Source organism: Wasmannia auropunctata, unplaced genomic scaffold, assembly GCF_000956235.1.
Source record: "Wasmannia auropunctata unplaced genomic scaffold, wasmannia.A_1.0 LD335047.1, whole genome shotgun sequence".
In the NCBI taxonomy this organism is placed as follows: Eukaryota; Metazoa; Arthropoda; class Insecta; order Hymenoptera; family Formicidae; genus Wasmannia; species Wasmannia auropunctata.
The window spans coordinates 558,473-583,935 of NW_012027843.1; the positions used below are offsets into that span (position 1 = coordinate 558,473).

Sequence of the window (25,463 nt, forward strand, 5' to 3'; positions counted from 1 at the left end):
ATCATAAATGGTATGTATAAAATATTAAATAATATTTCTGGCAAAACTAACTGTAATTTACAAAGTGCAGTTGTACAATTGTGGACACTTTAGACTTTCAAATTTTTCCAATTTACATTGTCTTAAATACTAGTGAAAAATATAATAGCGGCAATAATTATAAAGTTATATTTACAAACAATCCAATATATCTTATATAAATCGCGATCATACGAACGTTATTCATGTATTTATTTTCTCGTCCGTAATCCATGAAATTAAATAGACGCATGTCTCCTGCTCCAAATAAATATAACCAATAAGTAGACCTTCGAAGATCCCTAAGAGTACACCGACAAGCACATCCAGTATGTGATGTCGTCTCATCAACAGTCTGGACATGCATACGGAAAATGACCACGCCAGCAAAGGTGGTGTGTATATCAGAGATATGGGCCACAGATGGAAAAAGAAGTAAACAATAAATGCAGAACGAGATGCATGTCCAGATGGAAAGGAATATTTATCAGGTCCTATAGAGAATGCATCGTCATTAGTGGCAGGTCGTCTCCTTCTCGTGATTGCCTTGAGCAGAGCAACGAAAATGATGTCGAGCAGCAAACCTGAAATAATTTTTCTATTTATATATCCTAATCAATTGTAAATGAGAGTCAGTCTCCAATAGAAAAATTTTACTCGATTTATACCTATTAGAAGATTGATTTGCATTTGGTACAAGGTTTTGCTGTTGAGAACCCAAATGAATACGAGAGAGAGCGTAAGCCAAGGTATACCGTGACATGATATCTACAGCAAGAGGCAACAAATGAATGCAATTAGAAAAACTTGTAACAGTAGTTAACCAAGAAATAAGTGATTATTCATACCTCCAATAATTTATAATGCACTTTTAACTGTCTCAAGGGTAGGATCTTTTCCACCAATTTGACAAGCTCGTCTGTCAAGTAGGCATCCACTGCCAATGCCTTCCTCAACGGCATTGGGACTTGTCTCTTGTCAGACTTGAAAGTGTAAAAAAATAAATATCATTTATATTTCCCTTCTGTAATTAAGTAAATTCATTTATAGAGAAAAAGGGAAACACTATGATTGGGTATGGTATTATACTGTCCACTTGACTTGTATTTAAAAATAAATTAACAGGGAAGCGTTTAGTTATATAAAGTATAAACGATGTGTCACATTCCACAGAGAATATCAAATAAAAATAGCCAAATAAATATAAATGAATTATGAAGAATTGACAGCTACCGTTTCCATATTGTCTTCCACTGACGACAACCGCTAGCGTAACAAAACGTATTAATATTCTTTATCGCTGATAAATTACATATTTTATCTACAGTATAATAATAATTAAGATAACCACAAAGGAAGACTTAAATATCAACGAACAGCTGATGCAGCACATTCACATGTACGAACAAGTAACGTCGACTGCTCGACAGATGGCGTGCATTGATAAATACGCGCCATTTTTTTCTCGTTGTAATTTTTGCTAATTTCCACTTTACCAACAAGTAGAAACAGATAAAACAGATTGATAATTAAATCGACACTAGACAAATGAGAATGTCAACATTATTATAATATAAATATGTATTAATATAAATAATATCTTTTTAGATATCACACATTAATAACGTTGTGAAACTAAAATTATTTATACTTTTATTTCCTATATTTTGTCAATTTGCCTGGGAAAAAAAGTTCCACCTATAATTATATATAATTATATATAATTATATGTGGAACTTTTTCCCGGGTGCCTAAAAGAAAAAACATTTTGGATTTAGTCTTTTATCATCTTTTACAATTTTTTATCTCCATTATTAAATTAATAGCGTTTGATCCAAAAAATAACAATAAATGAAATTTCAAAAATAATTAAAATTCAAGTTTAATTCGCGAAAATCTAAATTCTTGAAAATTGGCAAAAAATCGAAAGAATATATAATGCTATGATGATACGAGGTGATAGGTGTATACAAGACGAAAATTCCAGGCAATGCAATTTCAAATTAATTGAATTTAATTAAATACTTTTTTGTTACTTACACTACAATGTGAATAAATAATCTGGCTACTGTGCCAACGCAACATGCATACAGGTGCACGTCTCGAATACATGCACAATTGGTGCAACTCGTATTAAGGCATTTGTGATGCCGATTGTACAATACATATCACATAGAAGAAAGACGATGATCACAGCCTCGTTGTGGCTGAGTAATTAAGCTTGTCGAAGAGACACAATTATTATATTTTCCGTCGATGCAGAGACACAATTATTATTTTCTGATTACGAAAATACATCGGAATTATTCCTTCGAACTTATTTACAATCTTACAAAATTACAATATTCGTCTGTTTTGACGAGTTCATTATGACTTTCGTAGAGGCAAAGCAATCTTTATAATTCTTTCAGAGTATTATATAGATTACAGATATTAATACACGTATTGATAAGAAATGATGAACGCGATTCAAGAAAACAATGAAAGTCACACGGAATATTCGGTCGTTGTACTATCAGTTTGAGAGGGTGCACATATGCTTATTCTATTTAATTCGTCGGGCGCTTGCAAAAAAGTTTACATTAGAATAGTATTTAAAAAAAAAATGTTTTCTCAACTCTATCTCAAAGCTTTATCAAAAGCTTTGCTACATCGTTGATTTAATTAATTTAGGATGATTAAATTTATAAAAATATCATCTTAAGATGATTAAATTTATAGGAATACCATCTTGCTTTTTTGATATACATATACATTTCAAAACGTCAACATTAGAAATATATCATACTTGCATATTATTGCGCGATAAAAAGATTGTATAATTTATTAACAAATCACTGCCAGTTAAGTTAGATTGATTGATTACTTTCGTTTGATTAATGCCAAAGGTGTGCGATCAATATGGAAAATAGAGATAACTTTATTATTAAACATATGTTAGTCCGGGCATGTGCTATATATGGCAATATTCAGCTTTCCACCATAGTTCGCGCGATAATTTTTTATTCTGAAATTTGGTTCTGTATATTTATCATATCATCCAAAATATTTCAAAATTGCTCGGCTAGAAAGCAGAACTTAGTGGACAGCGTGATATAAAAGCGTCGCTGAGATGGAGCACTACTGAAGCCGCCGTAAAGGATGGGCTGGAAGATATGATTGCGTATCTGGTTCATTAGAGAAAGACTTTTCGACGTAGCACGAGCGTAAAAAAGGTCATTGGACGTGATCGTTGTGCGCAGCGTTTACCTGTTAACAATGTGACATATCTATATATTTTTTTAAGATACGTACTAACTTTATCTATAATTATCGCGTGAGAACACATACCGTACAGTCGAAGACGCGTATACCCTGTTAGTCACCGACATAAATACAAGGCATTTGGATTGATGGATACTGAAAAGATATAGAGTTTATCGATCTGAGAAGATGTGACGTTATACTATTTATCATTTAACAAGGATAATTCAAGTCTCCATCATGCTTCTAGATAGCGATTAGTCATTTATAATCTCATGATCGTTGGACTTGACCACTCGACATTACTTGCGGTAATCTTTCATAAAATTTAAGCAATCGAATCAGGATTATAATCAGCAAACTATATTCTTTGAAATTTTCATCGATTTTTCTAAATAGTAAAAATTCTTTAATTTACATTATACTCGCTGATTAGATTAAATAGAAGATGAAACTTGATTTTTGCTAATTGGCAAGAAATAATTTGGACCGCAAAGGATTAATGATCTTCACCTGTCGTCGTGCCGCTTTAATGGCGTCGAATTAGACGGATGCGATGATGAAGGGTGTTGGTGGTAATCTTGATTTCTTCGTCCGATTCGGCCGATTGACGCCGCGTGAGCCCTTTACTCGGTGTACCGCAAAGAGACGAAGCGGCTTTCTTCGCTTGTGATATCGGAAACGAGGAGCAACGGATAAGCGGAGGCGGCCGCGCTCCTGAGGGTGGATAATTAAAATTTTTTATCGTTTCACCGCCGCTAATCGAGTTAAGACGGTCTCATACTGATCGCGATACTCCGCCTGTACCTCCCAGTATCTCATCCAAGATGTCATCATAAAATTATTTTCTGCTTAGCCAAAATATGAATTTTATTATTCATTACGACAGTTTTTAATGATTTTTTTTTTGTTAAAGATATAGACAAATGTCTGGAGTAACAATACAGAGTATTGCTGCAAAAACAAACATAAATTTAAGTCTCTCAATTTCTTCAAGAAATCCCACAAAAGATGATTGTTCATATAGAAATTTATCAACTTTTTGTATATCTCGCATATTTTTTTTAACGCTTCCTTGATCATGATAAGTATGTATTTAGAGATAACGATTCCCTATTACTTCGCACACATACCTAACAGACGCAATGCGGAACGGTGCATTCCTGGTATCTCAAAGGACTTTTGGCTTCTAATTAATTCTCTTGAAATGTCTTGGGGCTTGGGACGTCTTGTGGCGAGAATGTCCATGTCCACGTTGGAGGAGCATCTCCGTGAGATAATCGTGCCTGCCCTAGATGAATCCTTATGCATTTTTGAAAAGAGAAGGTGCAATAGTTTTTCACGAGAATGCGTGTCTATCCGAGCATCGAGAGACGGTTTTTACTAGCTCCGCGAGGAAAACAGCGAAGCGCTTATCCCGTCGGTCTCTGCCGAATATCGCAATTAATTCCTCAATGGTGCAAAAACAACAATCTAAGAATCTAGCTCAATCTGGGTTTTAACTTACGTCTGACAATATTTGAGTGCAAAGCATGCATGAAGTGCTCAAACAATTGAGGATAATAACAATTAATTACTTGCGTTGAAATAAAGTATCACGTTCGAAAATTACGGAATTAAAGTGACGGTTTTTATTTAGAATGAGTGTTCGAATAATTAGGATAATTTGGCCATTCTCTTATTAAATTTTATAAATCATATTGCACTATTTTCGAGAAGCGAGGGGAAGATTCTGAAAAATGTAGGTACTCTCCAAGTGAAATTTTTCAGTGACGTGCATTTCGACATATCCTACGGCGTCCTACGCTTTAAGGATACCAAGTTCCAACGCAAGTGCTTAAGGACTTCTGTAATATGTGACGCAATACTTTTTCTCTGGCGAAGCGTATTCGCAGTACTTCAACGAGGGCAGCTATTACTGATACGAGCAACATCGTCACGAGTATGTGGCCTGCCACCGTGACGGACTTCATTTGACGCGTCTTCAAGATCTCTTCAGCGCTTTCTTTCATTTCTCTGCCGATTCTCCTCTTGGACCTGTACGTTTCCACCTCCTCATCGTCCTTATCCTCTTCCTCTTCAGAGTCGCTGTCATCATCGTCGTCATCCTCGTCATCGTCGCACTCGTCGTCCCGCACGTATGTGCAATTTCTGTCGTAATCGTTCATAAAGACCGACATCAAGCGATCCTCGTACTGCAGATTCGGACAGCGCCTTAATTTCCGATGATCCATCGGTATCGCGGGCTCTCTTCCCCTCTGGCCCCGCGGGTCACTGACACCGCCCTCAACCCCGCGATTCTGGTCGGAGTAATTCGTGTCGAACAACAATCGCAAAGGCAAGGACAGTAGCACGCCGAATATCGTCAATATCAGCAAAATGCTAACGTTGATGCCCAACGACAGTCGTTTCTCCTCCGTCATCCTGACGGGAGTGTATATGACACTACGTTGTAAATATCCTCAGTCCGGGACCGCGGTGCGACTGTCCTCGTGAATTTCCATGGCAACGCGAGAGGTATTAGACGGTATTCGAAGTTACACGGTTTCCTAATTGAGAGCCAATCGATTCGATGTAAATTGATGTTTAGAAGTCTCGACCAGATTCCGATTGTTACAGAAACAAAACTCTGAACAACTCGCGGATGTCGGCGAGCGACGATCCGCCCGACTCTCGTACCTCTTCTTCGGGTCTCGTCTCTCGACGCAACTGTTGCGCGTACCGTCGTGCAAGGCAGTTCGTAGCGTGAACCTGGATCGTCGGCTGTGATATTGATTTCCCTAGGTGGACCGAGCACGTACGCGCAAGTCTAGCCTCGTCGCTCGTCGGCGGGCACACGCCGGTAATTAGATTATGTTTATGGCGAACGAGACGTGACGATTTGTCACGGGGTTTTGAGCACATTGAAGGACGGCTAAGAATACTCGTACAATAGGTCAGATATTTATTATGGGGAGAAAGGGAGGAGGCAAGATTTTTCTTCTTAGAAAATAAGTTTGCAAGGGAAAGCTCTGATCCACGTGCCGCACGCGGAAATCGATAATGTTTAAACAATATATGTGTTAAACAGTTGTCGAATAATTTATTCATTGCTAGATCTCTTGTCTTGAAGGAAGATTATGTGAAAAAGAATTGACGGCACAACTCGAATGTTCGCGAGATCGAATTTGTATGACTTCGCATGCGGATCGAGTTAAGTCGTCGGAATAGATATGACTATGTACGGTTTCCCATTGAATGGGGACGAAACGGCACGAGATGTGGAGACCGCGCGGGATTCTCTAGCCGCATACATAAATAATATTAGACAATATCAAATTAAAATTCGCATCTTTCTGCGAGCAACAATGGAGCGTGGTGGAGACCAACAAAGGAAACGCCTGCCGCGCCGATCCGCGACCGGGCAAGTGGTAGACGTGGTGGTAGTAGCATCGTGGCGGCGGCATTTATAAAAGTAATAAAACAGCCGAACAACAACTCACGGGAGTGAGCGGCAGCGCGGCGGAGACAGAGAGGAACGCGGTCGCGGGGTAGAAAGGGCGAGAGAGCGAGCGCGGGATAAGCCGGGAGGTGAAAAGAGGAAGGTAGCGGGAGAGGAGCGGGCAAAAGAGAGCAAAAGAGAGAGATGAAACACAGGAGAACAGCGACCCAACCCGACCGACCGGTAGCCCAGCCAGCACACGTATATCTTGCTCTGCTACTCCGATTCTTCGAGGTTCTCATTGATGAGCACTCCCGTGCCTTCGCGGAAGCCCCGATGATCGCGTGCGAGAGACTCTTTAAAAATAGCTACGATTACCCATCGGATGTACGGACGCAAGAAACGATTCATTAAGCAAAGTGGAGTGACGTAAGTCGCGAATAAAAATTTGCAAAAGATTCCCCATCCCCCTCCCCTCATATCGATGTTTAACAAAAATTATTTTGGCAGCAATATAATGTCTTGGATTTTGTGTAGAATGATAAAGTATATACGCGATAAAGTAGATTGATTTCATATATTGTCTGTGAATTATATGAATTAATTCATTTTACATTTATTATGGATATTACGTAGTATAGTTGCACGTGTCTCCTTGTATTTGGCTTGCTGGAAAAGTTTCTTCATTTTTAGCCGATTTGCAGGCTGGGGAACGGAGTAAATTTATTATAAAGGCACCTACGTACCGCAAAGAGAGCGGCGCGTTATAATCTGTGAAAGCCATAATTATCCCGCGTGACACAATTATTTCGAGGAGCATGCGGAGAGCGTGCACCGGGGAATCGATTATCGCACGCACCACGGGTGCGAAGGCGCGCGCTTCGAGGTCATCGATTGAGCGATTTTCACAGGTCGTCGATCGACGACCGCGACGACGGTGCAGCGCATAGGTAAGGTAGGTTGAGAGCCAGGGTATGTAGAGCAGATGCTGCGCTCCGGCCGTGGCGGGGTGCGTGATTTTTCACCGCCGACAGCTCCTCCTTCGAGAACCGCGCGCATTCCACCTCTCCCCTTCTTCTTCTTCGGGGCCTTACCGTCGTCTTTCCTCCCCCGGAGGCTCCTTCATCCTTCACTCTTCGTTCCTCGCGTCCGGCTGGCGCGCGCCTCGTCTCGCTCGCTCCCGCTCGCCAACGTGTAGCCGGCCGCGGACACGCCACTGGACACCAGTTGCACGATCTTAGATTTGCCGATCTCCCGCGTCCCGAGAGTGCACCGACACACCGATACAGGGAGATGCATGCATCTCGGGCGGGGTGCGGCGGGCGCCGGGATGCACAGGGCGCGCCCGCGAGCCACTCCCGCAGTCGCGTGTGGCTCGCGATGAGCTCGCGCGTACGCACGCGAGTCACGCAAAACGAACGGCGTGCCTCCTATTGACACATCAGAAAATTTAGGGATCCATCAAATAGCGAAATTCGTCGAAAGGACGACGTTGCTCGCTTGAAAATATATATATATTTGTTAATACGTACGTACATATTTATTGACAGGACATTGAGAATTTCAGGAAATAAGAAACTGCCATTTCACGCGAGACGCATGACGAAGAGATATCCAGGATATTAAAATTCGCGGAATAGGAAATTTATCGCGACATTTGATAATTAAAAGAAAGGAAATTAAACTGCCAGAAAATTTGGATAACTTTGAAATATATTGGAATTCATTAGTAAACATTTCTGTTTACTAATTTTAATAAAGTTGACACTTTGTTTTGACACGTTTATTTCTGATATTTTTCATACAGATCATCGTGTCAACTAGATTCAGTTTCTTCAAGATGAATAGTAATAATTGCCGGGAGATTTAGTCACAATTAATAAAAACTTGATTTTTCAAACATTTTTTTGAGTGGGATTTGAATGGAACGCTTGTAATTGATACCATTCCGTCTCGAGTGTCTTCGTAACTCATCGAAGGAAACATACGAGACATGGCGAACGGATGCGTCGCGTTGGGCACCAGCTTAAATACGGCTTCGCGTGTCGCGTCACGGCCGGAATGTAACGAGCACTTTTTCCGCCGTACTTTTTGCACGTCGATGTTGATCAAGAAGGAGGGGGATACGCGGCCTGTCGCAATTTCGTGCCTAACTACCGGTATATTCCACCGGTATTAAATCACTCGCGCGCACGTCGTAAAATATGTGCATCCAATTTGACGGTACAACACGCATCCCCCGCTAGTCCGCGAATCCGAATACTTTAGGCGCGCATTTTGATTAGGTTGATAGCGTAATTACCGGCTTTCCGAAGATCGATTTGCGCTCTAAACGGGATAACGTGTCCGTGGAGGGGTTTTAAAGTTACGTAGTCTATTCTATGTCGCGCGCGTGTTATGTGAATTTATGCGAACTTGAATCAGGTTGAGAGAAAGAGAGAGAGAGAGAGAGACGCGTAAATCACGAAAATTTATTACCATAAAATATATTGCTATTTAAATGACACGATTAAGAATAATTATAAAGTACAGTATGTAATATCTCTTAACTGACGCAGTAGAAGCTTGAATGAAATTAGTCAGAGCACGCCCTCCCTTTTCAATAGCGTGATAAATGGACGAGACCCTCGTTAGAATTCCAACTTGCCGCGAATAACTCGCGTATACGAATTACAAGAAACAGGCGCTATACTTCGCGTCGCGTCTTATCGGAATTACTACTTCATTGCGGTGCATCCACCGTAAGTAAAATGAATACCATGCCGCATCGCGAAACGTGCGTTTCCGTTGAGCGCGCGCGTCATTCATCCATCGCCGACATCCCCGCGGCCGGATCATCGCGAGGAGATATCTCGCTCTGTGAATTATAATATTATCATGCAGATTTCAGGTGGTGCGCCCTGGTAAATAGGCGTGGACGATGCGCGCATATACCGCTCGTCCTTCCCCCTTTTCATCTATCGTCTCCGATCGGCATCGCGATTACCGTCATCGGAAATCACACCCCTGGCACCTGCGCCCGGCGCGGAGGGAAAGAGAGGGCGAGGCGTGAATGCAACTAATTGGCGTTGCCGTCGTGCCGCGGTGGCTCGAGGGATAAGGGTAAGAGCACGGCTTCGAAATGGCCGCGAAATTTCCATCTATAGCGCTCGTAAAATGCAGGGACGGGGGGACGAAGACGGCAGGCGAGACGAAGGCAGAGGCTGCAAGGGGACGAGGAACGCGGAGAAGGGAAGTCCAGGGCCGCGGGAGGCGTCCTGTCGCGGATGCAGGGGAAGGATGCATCGCAATTACGCAAATTGCGGCTCTGTTCTCGCCCGCTTCGAGCTCACCGCCCGCGGAAGAGCGTCGTGACGGGCGGCGACGGGGCCCCGGTCGTCCTACCCCGGTGGCGGAGGACGGCGGCACGGCGTCCCGGTGGAGAGATACCCGGGACGTTTACGTGCGTGCAGGCCGCACGGTATGTTCCGCGGACGCGCTCGATTGCCTTCGTTTCACTCCGCGGCGGTTTGAATGGATAGCATCGGACGCGCCGTGTCGTCGGATGCTGCGAGCGAACGGCGGCCGAGCGGCGGACCCTTGTCGCCGATGCTCATGACGGAACGAGGACGTTCGCCGGAGTAATTGGTAGAGCGTATACCTCATTTTTTAGCGGTACTCGCGTGTCTTCATCGGCCGCGATAAAATATATCAAGTACGCGGAATATATCACAAGAGCTGCAAGCAAACAGTCGCGATAAAGAAAAGGAATAAATTGTGCAATCAGGTACAAAGAATTTTTATAGATTCTAGATCTAGCGCGTAAACGATTAATTGGGATAACGTGCGACATATCGAGTCCAAAAGGAATCTGAAGCCTTCTCTCGATAGTATTCTTTGTAAAATGCAGATTTCTAAATTACAAAGGCATAATATAAATTATATATATATTTTATATATAATTTATACGTGTGCACCTATATTTCTATGAATATTTGTTCGGCGGTTAATGCGTATTGACAATAAAAAAGTAACTTCAACACTGCTCTCTTTTTTGCACGTTGGAATTAATACCTTTTAAATTTAACCTGATATAAAATATGTACAAGAGCGGTTATTCGTTATGAGATTGCATCAGGTCTCGCGAGTAATTGATGCACGCTCGCCGAGATCGCGAGTGGCAAGCGGTTTGAATGGTGGGTACGAAAAACGAGTTTGTCGTCTTGCGTCTCGGACGAGCTACCGTTCCGAGAGGTATCGGACAAGTCGCACGGAGGTAGGCGCGTCTGGCGTGGCACCTCGCTGGCGGAACAAGAGGAATCGGCTCGGCCCGATGAGAAATGCCGGTTATATCGGGAAACTGGTACTCGGGACGCGCGTTCGTTTGAGGACAGCGCGTGGCTTATTAGCGCTGATCAGCCTCGCGATAAATTTATGTGTCGTCCCGAGATGTATATATGTATATACGTATACGCGCTGCACGCAGGAGCGCAAACGCCGAAAAAAACGCGCTGTTATTCAGGATACTCGGCGTTCCGTCCTACCGCGATTCCACCTATGTCCACGAGCGTTTTTGCCGCGCGCGCGACTGCACGCCGACAGTATCCCTAATAGAAAGCGACAGAGGATCCATTAGCTTTCATTGATACCATTGCGGGTAATCGTAACGAAGATGTAAGTCTCCCTCCCGAGGCGGCGCGTGTACGGATTGTAAGGAGACCACGAGTTTAAGATATAGAAACATAGACAAATAATTTCACAGTCATCAATACTTTAACGCGCTTAAATGTCATGAAAATATCATGGGAATTAATTACAGTCAGAAATGCTAATGAAATGTAATCAGATAATGCTTTAGCACTTGAAATATCACGAAGATTGATTATTATTAGTCAGAAATAATACGTCGAAGTTACTATAATTTTTGTATAAATGCATTTGTTTTGTCATTTAAATATGTGGCTATTTTTAATTATAATTAGAAACTGTAATATGTCAGCGAGACTGTAATATTTGTATAATATTGTTTACGTTTGCTTTAATATTTAAAATACATGGAAGTTAATTATAATCAGAAATTCAGAAAGTACAAAGAAGGCGATGAACGAAACAATCATATTAATTAAATACACAAGAAAAGATACAACAGTTATCAAAAATTTAAAAAACAATTCCTTATAAAACATTTGCCAAGTATTATCCGTATACAGGCAAAATTTTCAGGAAACGCGATTAAAAATATGTATCGTAAAAATAATCTTTACTAGCGAGAATATTATTTCTTATTCTTTTGGCATGTCAGAATTGCTCGTACATTTCCACACGAGACATGCCACATATCTCCATTGCACCTTCCAGAACGTGTTACATTACTTCGAGTATCGTGAATTAATTTTCGATTCACCTCGGATATCTCTCTAATAGCGAATTGATCCCCACATTGCGCTTGATGCGAAATAAATGCCCTACTTGATTCGCGCATCAACGCGACGTTCCGTCTGTATATGTGATTCCGCTCTACTCGTTTCTCCCTTCGGTGGACTTGGCGATGGATCTGTCACAACGGCTGGACATGACGAGCTGTAGTGTTTTACGATTTTCTTGAGACAGGTCTATAGCTTTTGCGATTTAAGCGAATCACTCTCCGACTCCGCGAGGCTCGATCTATATCTATAAGCGGAGCGCGTTAGCGCGAGCAATTCTCTAGCATCGCGAGCGCGATTTTGCTCGGCTCTCTCGATAAAACCTCGTAAATTCTCAACTTCGTTACCGCGACGAACCTGCACGCTTCCAGGATATAAAGTTCTTACCCGCTCTGAGAGCCCGGCAGGTTTTGCATCGTCGTTCGTTTGGTATTCGCCCCGTTCGTAGGATCGAGATAGCGCATATCCGATGTAGCCGCTCTATCTCAGACTTTTATGCTAATCCCCTAACGCGGTTCTCCCCGTGTTATGTCGGCGTGCACCTGTTGAGCACATGTCGTACGTCGCGCACGCATCGTTTTTTTTTCCTTCGAGTCCATAGCCGGCGTTAAGGCGCGATTATAGAGCGGGAGACAAAAAATTCCGCAATCCGGCCGACGATCTGCGATGAGTACCAGTAGCGAGAGCGCTTTTAAGCGCCACATCGAGTCGCGCGCGACGAGCAGCGGCTCGCCAGAAGTGTATTAACGACCGGAGGGGGGCATAACGCGAGCGTTTATTTCTCTATCGGCGGCGTCGGTCCACGAAAGGGTCCGATAGAAACGGCGGAAACTTACACGGTGGAGGCCGATAATTAGCTCGAGCCGAATCGGCTCTTGAGAGGCGAGAGAGAAAGAGATGGAAAAAAAAGAGAAAGAGAGAATGAGAGCGCGTATCCCAGTGGCCGGCGGTAATCGCCGTAATTTATGCCCCGACGGGCACCGGAGGGAGGACACGAGGGAGGGCTCGTTGAGATAGGCCAGGAGCGTAAAAAAGGCGCACGGCGAAAATGTCGCCCAATTAACGGGTGAATTGGAGCGGCCGAGGTCGAGCTTGGCCGCGCGAAGTCGCGTATGCGCGCGCGTGTATGCGTGTTTTACGCGCGCGCTCCCGTGTACCTATCCGACCGTCCGTCCGTGGAGGAAGCCGGCCTGGACGAAGAGGAGGAAGCTTAACGAGTCTTCTCGCTCGCGCGAGCAAAAGCCGCCGCCGCGTCATTAGCGCGGGAGCGAGCGGAGCGGGCGAGGGCGAATCGGCTTAAATATCGCGGAGCGTTCAGCACCGAACGGACGCGGTGGTGCAACGACGGAGGCCCGGCCTCGCCGAGAGGCGCGCCTTCTTTTGAACCTCGAGCCACTTTTACGATTTTATTATTGGCTCTTGCGCTCGCGATATTTATGCGACGCCGCGCGATATTTTCCACGGCGCGGAACGCGTCGACTTTAATGACGGCCACCTTATACCGGGGAGAGGACGGTCCTTTACAGTCGTGAGTCTGACGGGCGATGCACTAACAACGCGCTTCGAAGACGGGCGCGACTTAATTAGGGAAGGCCGGCTAGACCCGCGATCGTTCCCGTACGTCGCGCGGAGACCGCGAGACATTCGCGTTGCGAGATTTTACGTTTCGCTGATATGAACGTGGCTGTGAAAAATAGAGCTCGTTAGCTCGGGAGCGAGAGAGCGTTCGCGACTTGTAATGAGAGAATATGTGCGTTCCGCTTCAAGGAATTACTGACCGGAACTGTTTGCCGTCATATTTCATTAGGTAATACAATTAAAATAATAATTGACCGAGATGAGTTGTATAACTGCGCCGAGAGCGAACATATTTTTTTCTGATACTCTCTGCTGGTGTATCAAAAATCGAATGGTTCTTAATTATGCACACGGGCGATTGATAAAGCGATAGCGCGCGCCGATGGATTTTCGAAGTGTCCATCGATCAAGCGAGGCTCCACGTGAAGGGTACCAGCGCTCATAATCTCCCACGCTTATCGGATGTTAATGAGCCTAATGAATGTAACCGGAGCGGGCTCGGCAACATTGACATTGAGATAAGTCGATCTACGTATCTCGTCACATCCTACGCTGCGTCGAATTAATATTTATTTATTTATGCATCCTCGAGCCGAGATATCTACGAAACCCGGTTTAACGATGCAAAATCTTTTATCGCGCTCTCGTTTAGAGAGAGATCCGCGAGAAGGCTATTTGGAAGTAGACACGCGTCATCTCGCAATCTGCAGCTATAACTTCTTTAAAAATTCATAATGCATAAATTCAACGAGAGAAGAAACCGCGCGTATTACATCCATTATTTAAAAATCAATATTTATTATATATACATTCAGATATTTGTTGAGTTCAGCGCGAGACATTTTTTTTCTATTTACCTAATACATAAAGCACAGTTTTGTAGTCCCGAGTGACGAGATAAAGCAAGATTTTCAGTGATCAAGTCAATTTTCCTGAATTGACTCCCAAATCGTCTTCAGCGATCGGAGTAGATTTATATACGCGCGTATCCTTCAGAAAGCGAAAACCTGGAAGTCGTTTCGGCCACCATTCCACATGGTTGCCCGCATAGCTATGCCACCATCATCACCACCGCTATCACCATAACGCTGTTGCTACCACTGCGCGATTAACCACCGCCTCTTTCCACGTTTTCTCCTCCTGTGGCTCGATACGCCTTAACTATACCGCGATACACTTGCGGCGGGCCCGTTTTTTTTTTCGCCGTGCGCCGCGTTCCTGACACGACAATCGGTGTTAACCAGTAATCTAGATCTCGGCTAACGGCCCGTAATTTAGATGCGCTCGCGCACGCGATCTCGCGAGAGATCGAATCGTGGATATTTGACGATTTCCTCGGTGTCTCGCCGGCGATTCGGCGATTTCGTCGAGAAGTCGCTCTCAAGATGATGCGATCTCTTCCCCTAAGGGAGGATCATATTTTGTTGGGATCAGCAGTTACCGTGACTGCGACCAACTGACACCTTAGACATAAACATCTTATCGCTATTTACGATGTCCCGCGTGTTGATAACGTTTCCCTACCGCGTACAAAATTTTTCTACACGGCGCTAGAGCAACTCGAGTTTGATAAAATCTATCTTCAAATAATCGTAAAAATAACTGAAAAATTGATTATGTATATCATGCGATGGGGGAACGTACGCGGATGTAATCCAATTTTTATGGGAAACGATTTCTATTTTTTTGGTAAAATATGTGGTAATGCCTCGTAAAATATGTAAATATAACGTGGTTGTTTAAATATCGAGAGTCATATATTGCAGTCATATAAATATCGACGATACATTTCTTGATTATCGAAAATCGTCGTTTCCTTTGGAATATCGTATGTACGTAATAAACGATAAATTTGTAACCATTGCAAATAATAAATGATTATTACATACATATATTATTATTATTATTACATCCATGTAATAGTAATCGACGAGGAAGAGTCATGAATTATGAGAGTCACGATTCTTTTACCTTTCGCCGCAGTAAGATGCTTTAATGCCGACTATCATTCGAAGGTAACGATCGTTGACGTGTCGTAATTAATAATATCCTCGTTAGCGTAGTTGTAATGCATAGTAATTACATATGCCTAGAATGATTAACGAAAATACTTCCATGTTTTACGACATATACGAAAATTATGAATGATATTTCGATTTTATTAAAGTCACGAAAAGAAAACGTTTGTACTTTATATTTTTTAATTATTACATTGTAAAACATTGCAATAATATTACGTAGGTATTAATTAGAAGCTATTAATTGAGAGAGCAGATCAAACTCGATATAGTAGTACACGACAGTTTTATTACTAAATTGGTAATAATTTTGTAATTAAATTTTCTAATTAGTCACGTTTGTAATTTGCGAAACGCAAAAATGTTTAGATAACATACTGAGAAAAAAAATTAGTTGAAAAACGCAAAATTTGTTTCATCTTACCAAAATATTTAGTCCGATACGTTCAATTAAACGTTACTACGATGACATAAAATAATTTGTTACTATTATAAACAAAATACTATTTTGTTTTAACAAAAATTTATCGCATTTAACTCAACCATTTGATGAAAAACACTATTTATTATCCCCATCAGTATGGTTTAGTCAATTTAATACTTGGAATTTGAACAAATACACTTGGATAACTAAATAGCATGCAAACACAAATAAATACTACTAGTATTTGGAACAAAATAATTTAATTGAGTTGGTTTAATTAATTCTTGATAAAAATTTTGATGGTTGACATGAATAAACTATACTTTTCTTTGTGAAACTGAAGAATTGTTGAATCAACCATTGGATCAAATAACTATACAAATTTAGTTCGTACAATCAATTTTTTTTCTCAGTGTATACGGGCTATTCGTGTTGCTTGCACTTTTTGCAATGACAGTTTTCCCTTTCTCTCTCTTCAACGTTCGAATAAACATTTAGGCTTGTCGCGTTGTTTGAAACCTTCAAAAATTTTGCCGCTTAAAACCAGATAAATTATATATATTCAAGCGATGTAATTATATATTTGGAGAGAGAGAAAGCGAAGACTTTGAATGCAAAAAGTGCATAAGCAACACGAACAAATTTTTTAATTTCATATTCTAATTGTATAAAGTGCCAAAATTTTTGATGATTTAAAGCGACAAACGGTAATACCACAAAAGATAGACAAGTATATCGTCTATATCTTCTATGGTAATACCGACAGCGAATATTCAAAAGTGAGACGGACGGAAACGCGCGCGCGCGCGCACCTTAGTACGGCGTATGGGGCGGATGACTCCGGATTGGGAATCGGTATCGGGATGCCGAATCGATCGGAAATAGCCGCTGAAAGTAATCGGAGTGAAAGTGAAATAGCGCAGAGCGATAGCGCGACGTGGCGGGCATTGATATATTCATGACGGGGGTAAGCGGGTGCGTGGCGACGCTGTGACGGAGGATTTATCCGCACGCCCGACACTTCATAACCTCCATTAAAAAGTACGCGTCGCGTCGCTCGGATCGCGAAACCGAATTCAAACCGGAACTCCGATCATACCGAATTAACGTTGTCGCGAACGTTCGCGTTTGTCGCGCGAGTTGACGATTACCGCGAAAGGATGCAGTGACGCGAAGTGTTGTCTGTTATACAGTTAAACAGAATGTATAGAGAGCTGCAAGAGTGCAGGACTTACGAAGGTCTCGTCGCGTCGCGTCGCGTCGAAATTCGGCCATGATTACACCGGCAATTTTTCGGGAAGAGTCATTTTCGCTCGCGTCCTCGCGGGGACCGGCGACGAGGCCGCCGCGCGCGGGCCGCGCCGGCGGGCCGCTTCGACGTCGCGTCGCGCCCGTGCTCCGAGTGCTCCGCCGCGAGGACAGGAGGACACGCCAATCGCGGTGCGCCTTTGTTTACACACGCCGCGACCCCGCGTCGCGTCGCGTCAGCGCCGCCGCCGTCGACGGGCCGATGATCGGTCGCGGCGCGGCACGGTCACATGCGTCGCGCGCGTAACGTTCTTATCCACGCGCACCTTCGAAATCGCGATCCACCGCCGCCGTCGGCGCGCCGCGGCTCTCGCACACGCCGCCGCCAGTACAATCTCGCGCGTGCAACCGCGACAATCGGCTGCCTCGCGTACGTCGCGCCTGCCGTCTCCGTCGACGACGACGACGACGACGTCGACGACGACGTTGACGACGATAGCGAGCAACAGAGAGCAACGGAATTCCGCGCGCGTCCTCGCTCTACGCGGCGCGAGTGCATCCACTGCATCCTTCGTACCGCGCCGCAGTTCCGGCGTCTGCTATCACGGATCACGTGGTCGGTGGCTTGTGTGCGACGACTTGGGTGCGAACGGATCGGAACATCGGACGGATCGATAGGGGTGACGATCGAAGCGCGAAATGGCACGCAGCGACACGCCGTTCGACGAGCTCTGACGCTGATCTCTGTAGGGGACGACGACGACGACGACGTCTGCATCGACGCCGATTTGGTAAGAGATTGTTAAATTGCAATGTGCAAAAGATTATGAAATAGACAAAATTTAATGTTTTCTTTGCTTCGTTAAGCTCATTACTTATGCCATTACTTATCTCATTGTGATTTTGTTTAAATTGTAAAAAATTGATGCGAGTATTATTTATTGAAGGCTTTGTTTATACGTTGCGTTTTTATTTACAGCCGGAATTTTGTTGCGTGCTGCTACATTGATTATCGCCGCATTCACCGCGAATTACGGAGTGCGAATGCGAATGTGAGTCGAAAAATATTTTGAATTTTTTAGTAATTGCAATATAATATTTTAAATCAGCAATCTACAGAGACTTCCGAGTTCTGTTAATTTAAGAATTCAAGTCTACATAAATATCTACGTGATATATTATTGAAATGTATAATTTACACGCACATATGTCTATAATTCTTTGTAGTCTCGAGTTGATTTTACTACCGTTGGAAATTGTGATTTATACGACGTTTGAGGAATGTACTTTTTTTCTCGGGGAGCGCAATCGTTACTCCAGTTTCGAGATTAGGCGAGCATTGACTCTTCTATGGAAACCACGTGTTAATTCGCGTCCGTCGCGTCACATTTATACTGCCACGTTCTATGAATTCAGAATGTGGCGCGTGTCGAGTTATTTTTAACCGTTTCTCATATCCGTTGATCAGGCACCGTAACGCCGTAATGCATCGGGACGCGTGGATCACCAGAAAGGAACAGGCACGCTAAATATTTTCAGTATTACGCGTATCCCGTGTACGCGCAGTCTCTCCTTGAGTTCCTATGTAGAAGTGCAGAGACGGCGGCCACCGGAAGTACAGACTGCTGATAGCGGAACTCGCGCTGAAATAGAGACTGCGAGCGCAGAGTACAGTCGCGCGAAAAAGTTTAGCTCTCTCACAATCGAACATTGACCAACATCGAAATTCAATCGATTTCTTTCGCTTTCATAATTATTTCCTCGTATGTTTTGCAGACGTTTGAAAAATACAGTTTACACATTTTACTTAAATTAAATTATTTACGAGTCATTCGGGTGTTTCGAGCGATAGATAATAATTACATCATAAACCAATTATATCTGTTACAAGCGATGGAGTATTTATAGAAATATTTAAAGGAATATTTGAAAGAAATGTTGTACTTTCTGTACATTCGGGAGAACACATATTTTTCATTTGCATATACGTAAAAGGAAACTGCGGAAAGCGGGATGTATATTTTTCATTTGCATATACGTAAAAGGAAACTGCGGAAAGCGGGATGTTGCATTGAAATCCACGCTCACGGCTAACATCTCGTTAGACGTGAGATATTATAATTACAGGTTACGCTCTCAAGACGCGAAAACACATACACTTTGTTTCGCCCTTTATCACAAGCGGGCTTATTACCAGCGAGATAGAAACGCGCGCGATGTAACTGGAACGTCAACCGTAACCGCAAATGACGGAGTCTCGTAGTCCGCCATTAGAAATATCACGGTATGATTACGTACGTGCGTATGTACGCGTGTGTGTATATATACGCGTTATACGCGGATGAAAAGAAAATGTCGGCGACCGGCGGACGCAACCTTATCCCGCGGGTTTGAGGTAACTATCGCGTCTGACAGAGACGAATCGTGCCATTAGGCTTTAGCAAAATGACACTTTATATTGTAACGAGCCCCGCGGAATTGTCTCTGCGTCAAAAACGAACGCACGTGGGTCCAATCAAGACCTACAACCTCGGATCGAAACAGTCTAACGAGTATCGTATTATTGGTGCATGCGATATCGTTAAAATACGTAAAAATATTGAAATATACGAAATGCGGGGTTTGCCGATATGTTTGTTATATTTCGTTTCTCAGCTGTATAATGTTGACTGTCTATTCTAAGGCCGGGAAGCTGAAAGTTATCCGTGCTATATTTAACAGACAAAAAAAATAGTTAAAACGCAGAATTTCTCAACAATTTGTTATCGTGTAATAATAGACTGTTAGGAAAATATGGCTCCAAAATATGGTTCGCCGTTGCGAACACCGCGTGAGTGCCTCGCCGAAGACGCTTTTTGCACGTTCGCGCCGTATCTGATTCTTGGACACGCAACATATTCTGCCAGCGTATCTCGCCGATCGAAACGTCTGCTTCCGATCAGACGAAAACAATCGTTGCAAACAAAGCCTGCCGATCGGGTGAGGCGCGTATCGATCGTCGCGAGGTCGGCGTCGGGGTCCCGGCTCAATGTGCACATTCATTTAATCGTCCGGTCGATCGGAGGCGGACGCCTTCGGGTGCCTCGATGCTTAACGAGACGTGCGCGGGTTGCATCGTCGTCGCGCCAACGCCTTCTCCCCCTCCCCTCGTCTTCGTCCTTATCCCCCATCCGCGCGACCGTCGTCTTTGCGAAACAATACGGCGATCGTTAGCTTTCCTGTACGAGCAGGCTTTACGGGCGCGAACGCCCGGCCGTTAGAATCCAACTCGATGGTCTATCGCGGCCTCGGCCGCGCGCGCTGTATCGAGGTAGAGCAGATAAGATAGCGGCAGGCGGTTATCGGACTCGCTTACACTTGGTTCACCTGCGAGTCCGAGGTACCCTTATCTCGGCCTTTTATCTCTGACCTCTGCTCCGCGAGCGCGTCGCTTGATATCGCGGCCACATTTACGGCGCGGCCACGAAACGTCCGCGGCCGTAAATGCACACGGCGACGATGCCTATAATGTCTACATCGCGATGGCACATCCCATACTCGCGCGCGCGTTCCTCTCTCTCTCCCTTTCCCCGCCATCCGTCGATTTCATTTTTCCTCTCGGATTTCTCGATCGTCCCTTGCCTCCCAGTACGGCGCGTGCTTGCCGAAGGTGAACGGACTGACGTGACTTTTGGCATCGAATATACAGTTGATAAGATATTGGACGATATCGCGATATTTTCTCCATCTAGAAAGGAACAGATCTATATTTCCGAGCATCGCTCGGAATACACCGAAATAGCTGTAAGAAACGCTGCGCGCGAGTCGCGGGACGTTCGGCTATTTTTATTTAATTCCACTTCCGCCGCGAAAAACAAATAGAGTTATACGCGTACAGGGTGTTAGGTCGGAGGGAAGTGGCACGAGCTCTCTTTTTCATCTTACAAACTCGTTTACATTTTATAAGTGAATTCAAAATCACCTGAGAAAAGTATACACCTGCGTTTAGTCCCTAAACGAGCTGTTGCACTTCTCTTAACAGCTCGGCGTGATACTTCTGATACTTTTTTTTTAAGGCTTCTCCCGATCGCGAGCCCTACACAGGTAGCATACCTCTCGCCCCAATTTCCAGAATCTCTTTCGTGCCATCGTCCTACGGCCGCTCTTTCGCGCCCGATGTTTCGATCTCGTCCTTCCTCTCTTTCATTCTACCTATCTTCATGCCTCTCTCTTTATTCTTCTTTTTTTTAAAGCCTGTCTTCGTTCCACGAAGATGCGATCTTGTCCACCGACCACGCCTTCGCGGCGTACCGCGTCGTGCGTCGATCTTGTTGCTAGTCCCCTTCGTCCGCCATCTCCTCTCTCTCCCTGCCGTAGGTGAGAAAGAAGGGAAAAACGAAGGTCGAGAGGCACGGTTCCATGGCCTCCTCCTCCTCCTCCTCCTCGGGGAGGCTGCACTCGCGATGTACGGTGGCGGCTTCGAGTTCTTGGCCGGCTTCTTGGTCGTTACTCTCGTAAAATAAATCTCGTTTCGTCGCCGATGATCGTCTATCCCCCTCTTCCCCCTCGTTATCTCCCTCCAGCTGGACGGCACTTCCGTCACCATCTCCGTGACGTTCCTCGTCGTGCATCGGTGCCCCGCAAAAAATCGGCTGCGCTCGGGCGGAACGTCATAACCGTGTGTTACCCCGCGTGCTTTTCTTAGCGGCCACGATGATTTCTCGCGCGTTCCTCCTCTTCGCGACACGTCGCGCATTACATCCACCGCGCACGTTCATTTCTTTCGCTCTATACAGGTAAGTTTATGCGCTTGCGAAACTTGTCTCGTGATTATCGCGCTTTTCGAACTTTCTGAATGACAACCGACAATTTGTTTATCGTTCTGTCAATTATATACGTTATTTTAACTATACTATTCTTGTGTACGTAACGTAACTATTCTTGTCCGTGGCTTTGTCAATTTTACGATAATAACCGATAATGATATGCGATCGCGATCGAAATGTCGTAAAAGCGCAAAACAGTCCTGCTATCTCGCAAAGTTTTATCACGAGGTCGCTTATTTCTGTGCGTCATTACCGCGATAGCCGTGCATTGCAGCAAAGCTTATCGGAGCCCCAGGAAATGCAACTAACACATGACAAAGAAAGATTTGCGATTATGAGCCGTTTTTGAAATAATTTCGCGCGGTTTCGCTCGGCACAGATATATTCTAAGATTATACCTACTCACCACGAAAGAAAAATTGCAGTTTGTCCATAGTTTATTTATGTAGGAAAAATATTTACAAACAATTTTGCAGGCTTACACCATATAAATATCTCTCATGCTTTTAGAGTCGAATACAAGAATCTATGCTAAAAGAATGCGGACGATACTTGAATTTAAAAAACATGTTTCCTTATTTATCTTCAAACACTGACAATCCTTTCTTAAATCGCGGCGAGTCGCGCGGCTCCTTTTTTTCTCTCTCGCGGTTCTTGTCGAACACTTCGTACACACCGTGCTACCCGTGGTTAAGTTCACCCCTTTTCTTTTGTCTCTCTCTTTCTCCGGCCTTTTCTCTCCTTCAGTTGACTGTTCGTACAAAGAGTATATGTACAGCCGTGTGCGGCGTGTGTGTATGTGTGTAGCATGTATGGCGGGCGGCAAACAAGAGGGCAGGTGGAAGGTTGTGCAACCTGTTGCTCCGTTGCTGGGACGAGAGCGAACAGTAGGATGAGTCCGCGCTCGGGTTTGGTTGCGGGTCGGCATGAGACGGCACACCGGAGGAACATTCCGCCCGTGGGTATAGCAATCACAATGGGGCGAGTCTCCCTCCGCGCGTACATACATAATACGCACATGTGTACGTGCGCGCGCTCGTTCTCTCTTCCGCGGTATGCCCCGACGTCCTCCCGTCGCTCTCCGTCTCGCTTCTTCTCTTCCTCCCTCTTTTCCCTCCCCCTCTCGCGTTTCATCTCGTCCTCTCCTCGTCTTCTTCCGCTGCTCCGCACGTTGTTGTACTCTCCTCCCAGAGAGCCATCTTCTCCACCCTCCTTCTTCTTGGACATCGCGCCCTCGGGACACGATCTCGATCTGACGTGATTTGCATAATTCCAGTATCCCCGCCCAGGCGTTCAGCTGCTCAATTATTAGCTGGAATTTAAGACGTGTTTAAGAAAATAACTCGACCCGGCCGCTTTTTGCTTCTGTCGATTTGCGAAGTGCCTCTCGCATCGTCTCATCTCGGTCTCGTCCCGCGTCGCCGTCCCGTTCTGTCTCGCGCGATGTCGTGTTGCGGCGCGGTGGACCGAGGTTTATCGACGCCCGAAAAGTGAATCTTTTTTCATACCTGCGCCCGTGCATCTTTATATACGCGCTGCAGCACGGGGCGTTTATCAAAGGGGCCTATCAAGCGGCCTGAGGAATTCGCTTCCCCCGGGACTTTATGTGGAATTAGATCGGCTCCATTGCCGGGCTATGAAATTTCACCTCGATGCTGAGAAGGGAGGGCATTCGTAACGGCCTTGGAATTTCTTAATAATCCGTAATGATGAGATTGCAGTAAATCTTAATTTTTACTGGCGCGAAACTTGTACAGTTATCGAGGTAGTAGCTTGACTTTTTTTTTTAATCTTAAATCGATTCTGAAACGTATACATGTAACGAACACAGATAATAGTTGTGAAAAGTTTTACGATAACGCAGGAGACTGAATTGCTAATTAGCAATGTCATTCACGTTGTAATAGCGAATCGTTGACTAGTTTAATTATCATTCATTGTCAACAGGCGCAACGTTGCTGGTTACAACGTTATCGGCGAACATGCTTTTATCAGCCGCGGTCGATATGATAACGAAGTCTACTGCACCTATGGACATATGTTGTACCTATGGACATATAGGCTGCTCCGCATTTTCCGCCCCGCGTTCGTTCGCGACTGGCTGTCGCGCGAATAACAATCTACCGGTCTCCAACAGGTCGCTCTTGATTTAAACGTTTACGGTTCATTGCACTCGAACAACTGTATCTATCATTGGAAAAAGATTTGCAGATAAGGCGCGTGCACGTATAGTACGCGCGCGCGCGCATACAGGCGATTGTATTTACGGTCGTGACGTTTTGCCTATGAGATTCAATTTGAAATCGGAATTTTATTAAAGGGACGCAGCTTCCGCTCAGCCGGTTTAACAGTAACCGTTTTGTACAGTCCCTCTGCTATCACCTCTCATTATCTCCCTTCGCGCACCTGAATCTAACTATATCGTCATTTCATCTCTCTTCCTTCTTCCACCAGTATCCTGCTGGTGTGTCGGCGTGGTTACCGATATCATCAACATCTTACGCGCCGTATCCTGTTATATTGCGTCCGTTTCTCTATGCCCTTATCCACCTCTGCCATCGTGCTTTCCACGTTCGTATCTCTCCTCCATACTTTGTAAAATACATACTCGTGCATAAAAATGCCACTGCTGGCGCACTATCTTTTGGCTGGGAGATATATCGGCATCGTTTTTTCGCCTTCCCTCGTTCCTCTCTCTCTCTACCGTTTGTCCGGAATGGTATGCTGCAGTCGAGGACCTTGTGCACTCACCAATTTCGTTGATTAAAGCTCGCGCTCATCGCTGATATCTTCCATTAATCTCGCCATCGGTCCGGACGCGCCGCGAATCGTATATCGCATGCACTCGATGTGTGTCTCTGGCCTCCGGGAGATGAATCGGATGCAACGCGTTAGGGCGCATTCTCACTGACCAGTCAGCCGCGAAGTGTGGCCGTACGTAATGCCCCGATCCATCGACACGTCCTCCATAATCCGCTTTATCGCCACCTGCCTGGATACTTGACAGTTCGTTTATCCCTTGTGTGAGCGGGGTAAACGATTTCACGTTGGCTGCATCGGTGTGATATATATGTATCATATAACGTTTGTGTCATAAAAAATAGTCTACCAATAAATTAATGAGATGAATAAATCTGTGTGAAAAGAATGCGAGACGTGTGTGTTGGCATTACATACATATTCTTGCACATACATGGTCTGTAATATAGAAACATTTCTATTCGAGAGTGCAATAAAATTGAACAACAACGATCAGAAATCCGGTTGGTTTTTTTTTTTGCCAACTCATTTGCATATTCTGCTTCC

At 44.4% G+C, this 25,463-nt stretch overlaps 2 protein-coding genes across 2 annotated transcripts in view; one reads left to right on the forward strand and one right to left on the reverse strand.

Annotated features, from left to right (window-relative positions):
- Positions 1-34: 34 nt before the first annotated feature.
- Positions 35-5,986, reverse strand: LOC105457794. The gene is made up of 4 exons (XM_011702663.1): positions 5,130-5,986; positions 867-1,001; positions 687-786; positions 35-602 (listed from the first exon to the last, which is right to left on the reverse strand). The coding sequence occupies exons 1-4, from the start codon at positions 5,682-5,684 to the stop codon at positions 223-225; spliced, it is 1,170 nt and encodes a 389-aa protein (XP_011700965.1). The 5' UTR covers positions 5,685-5,986; the 3' UTR covers positions 35-222.
- An 11,809-nt stretch (positions 5,987-17,795) lies between these two features.
- LOC105457798 (uncharacterized protein KIAA1522-like) overlaps positions 17,796-25,463 on the forward strand; it is a 209,557-nt gene continuing 201,889 nt past the window's right edge. Inside the window, exons 1-2 of the mRNA XM_011702671.1 lie at positions 17,796-18,143; positions 18,332-18,404. Coding sequence (XP_011700973.1) covers positions 18,397-18,404 — 8 coding nt within the window. The 5' untranslated portion in view covers positions 17,796-18,143; positions 18,332-18,396. The remainder of the gene's footprint in view (positions 18,144-18,331; positions 18,405-25,463) is intronic.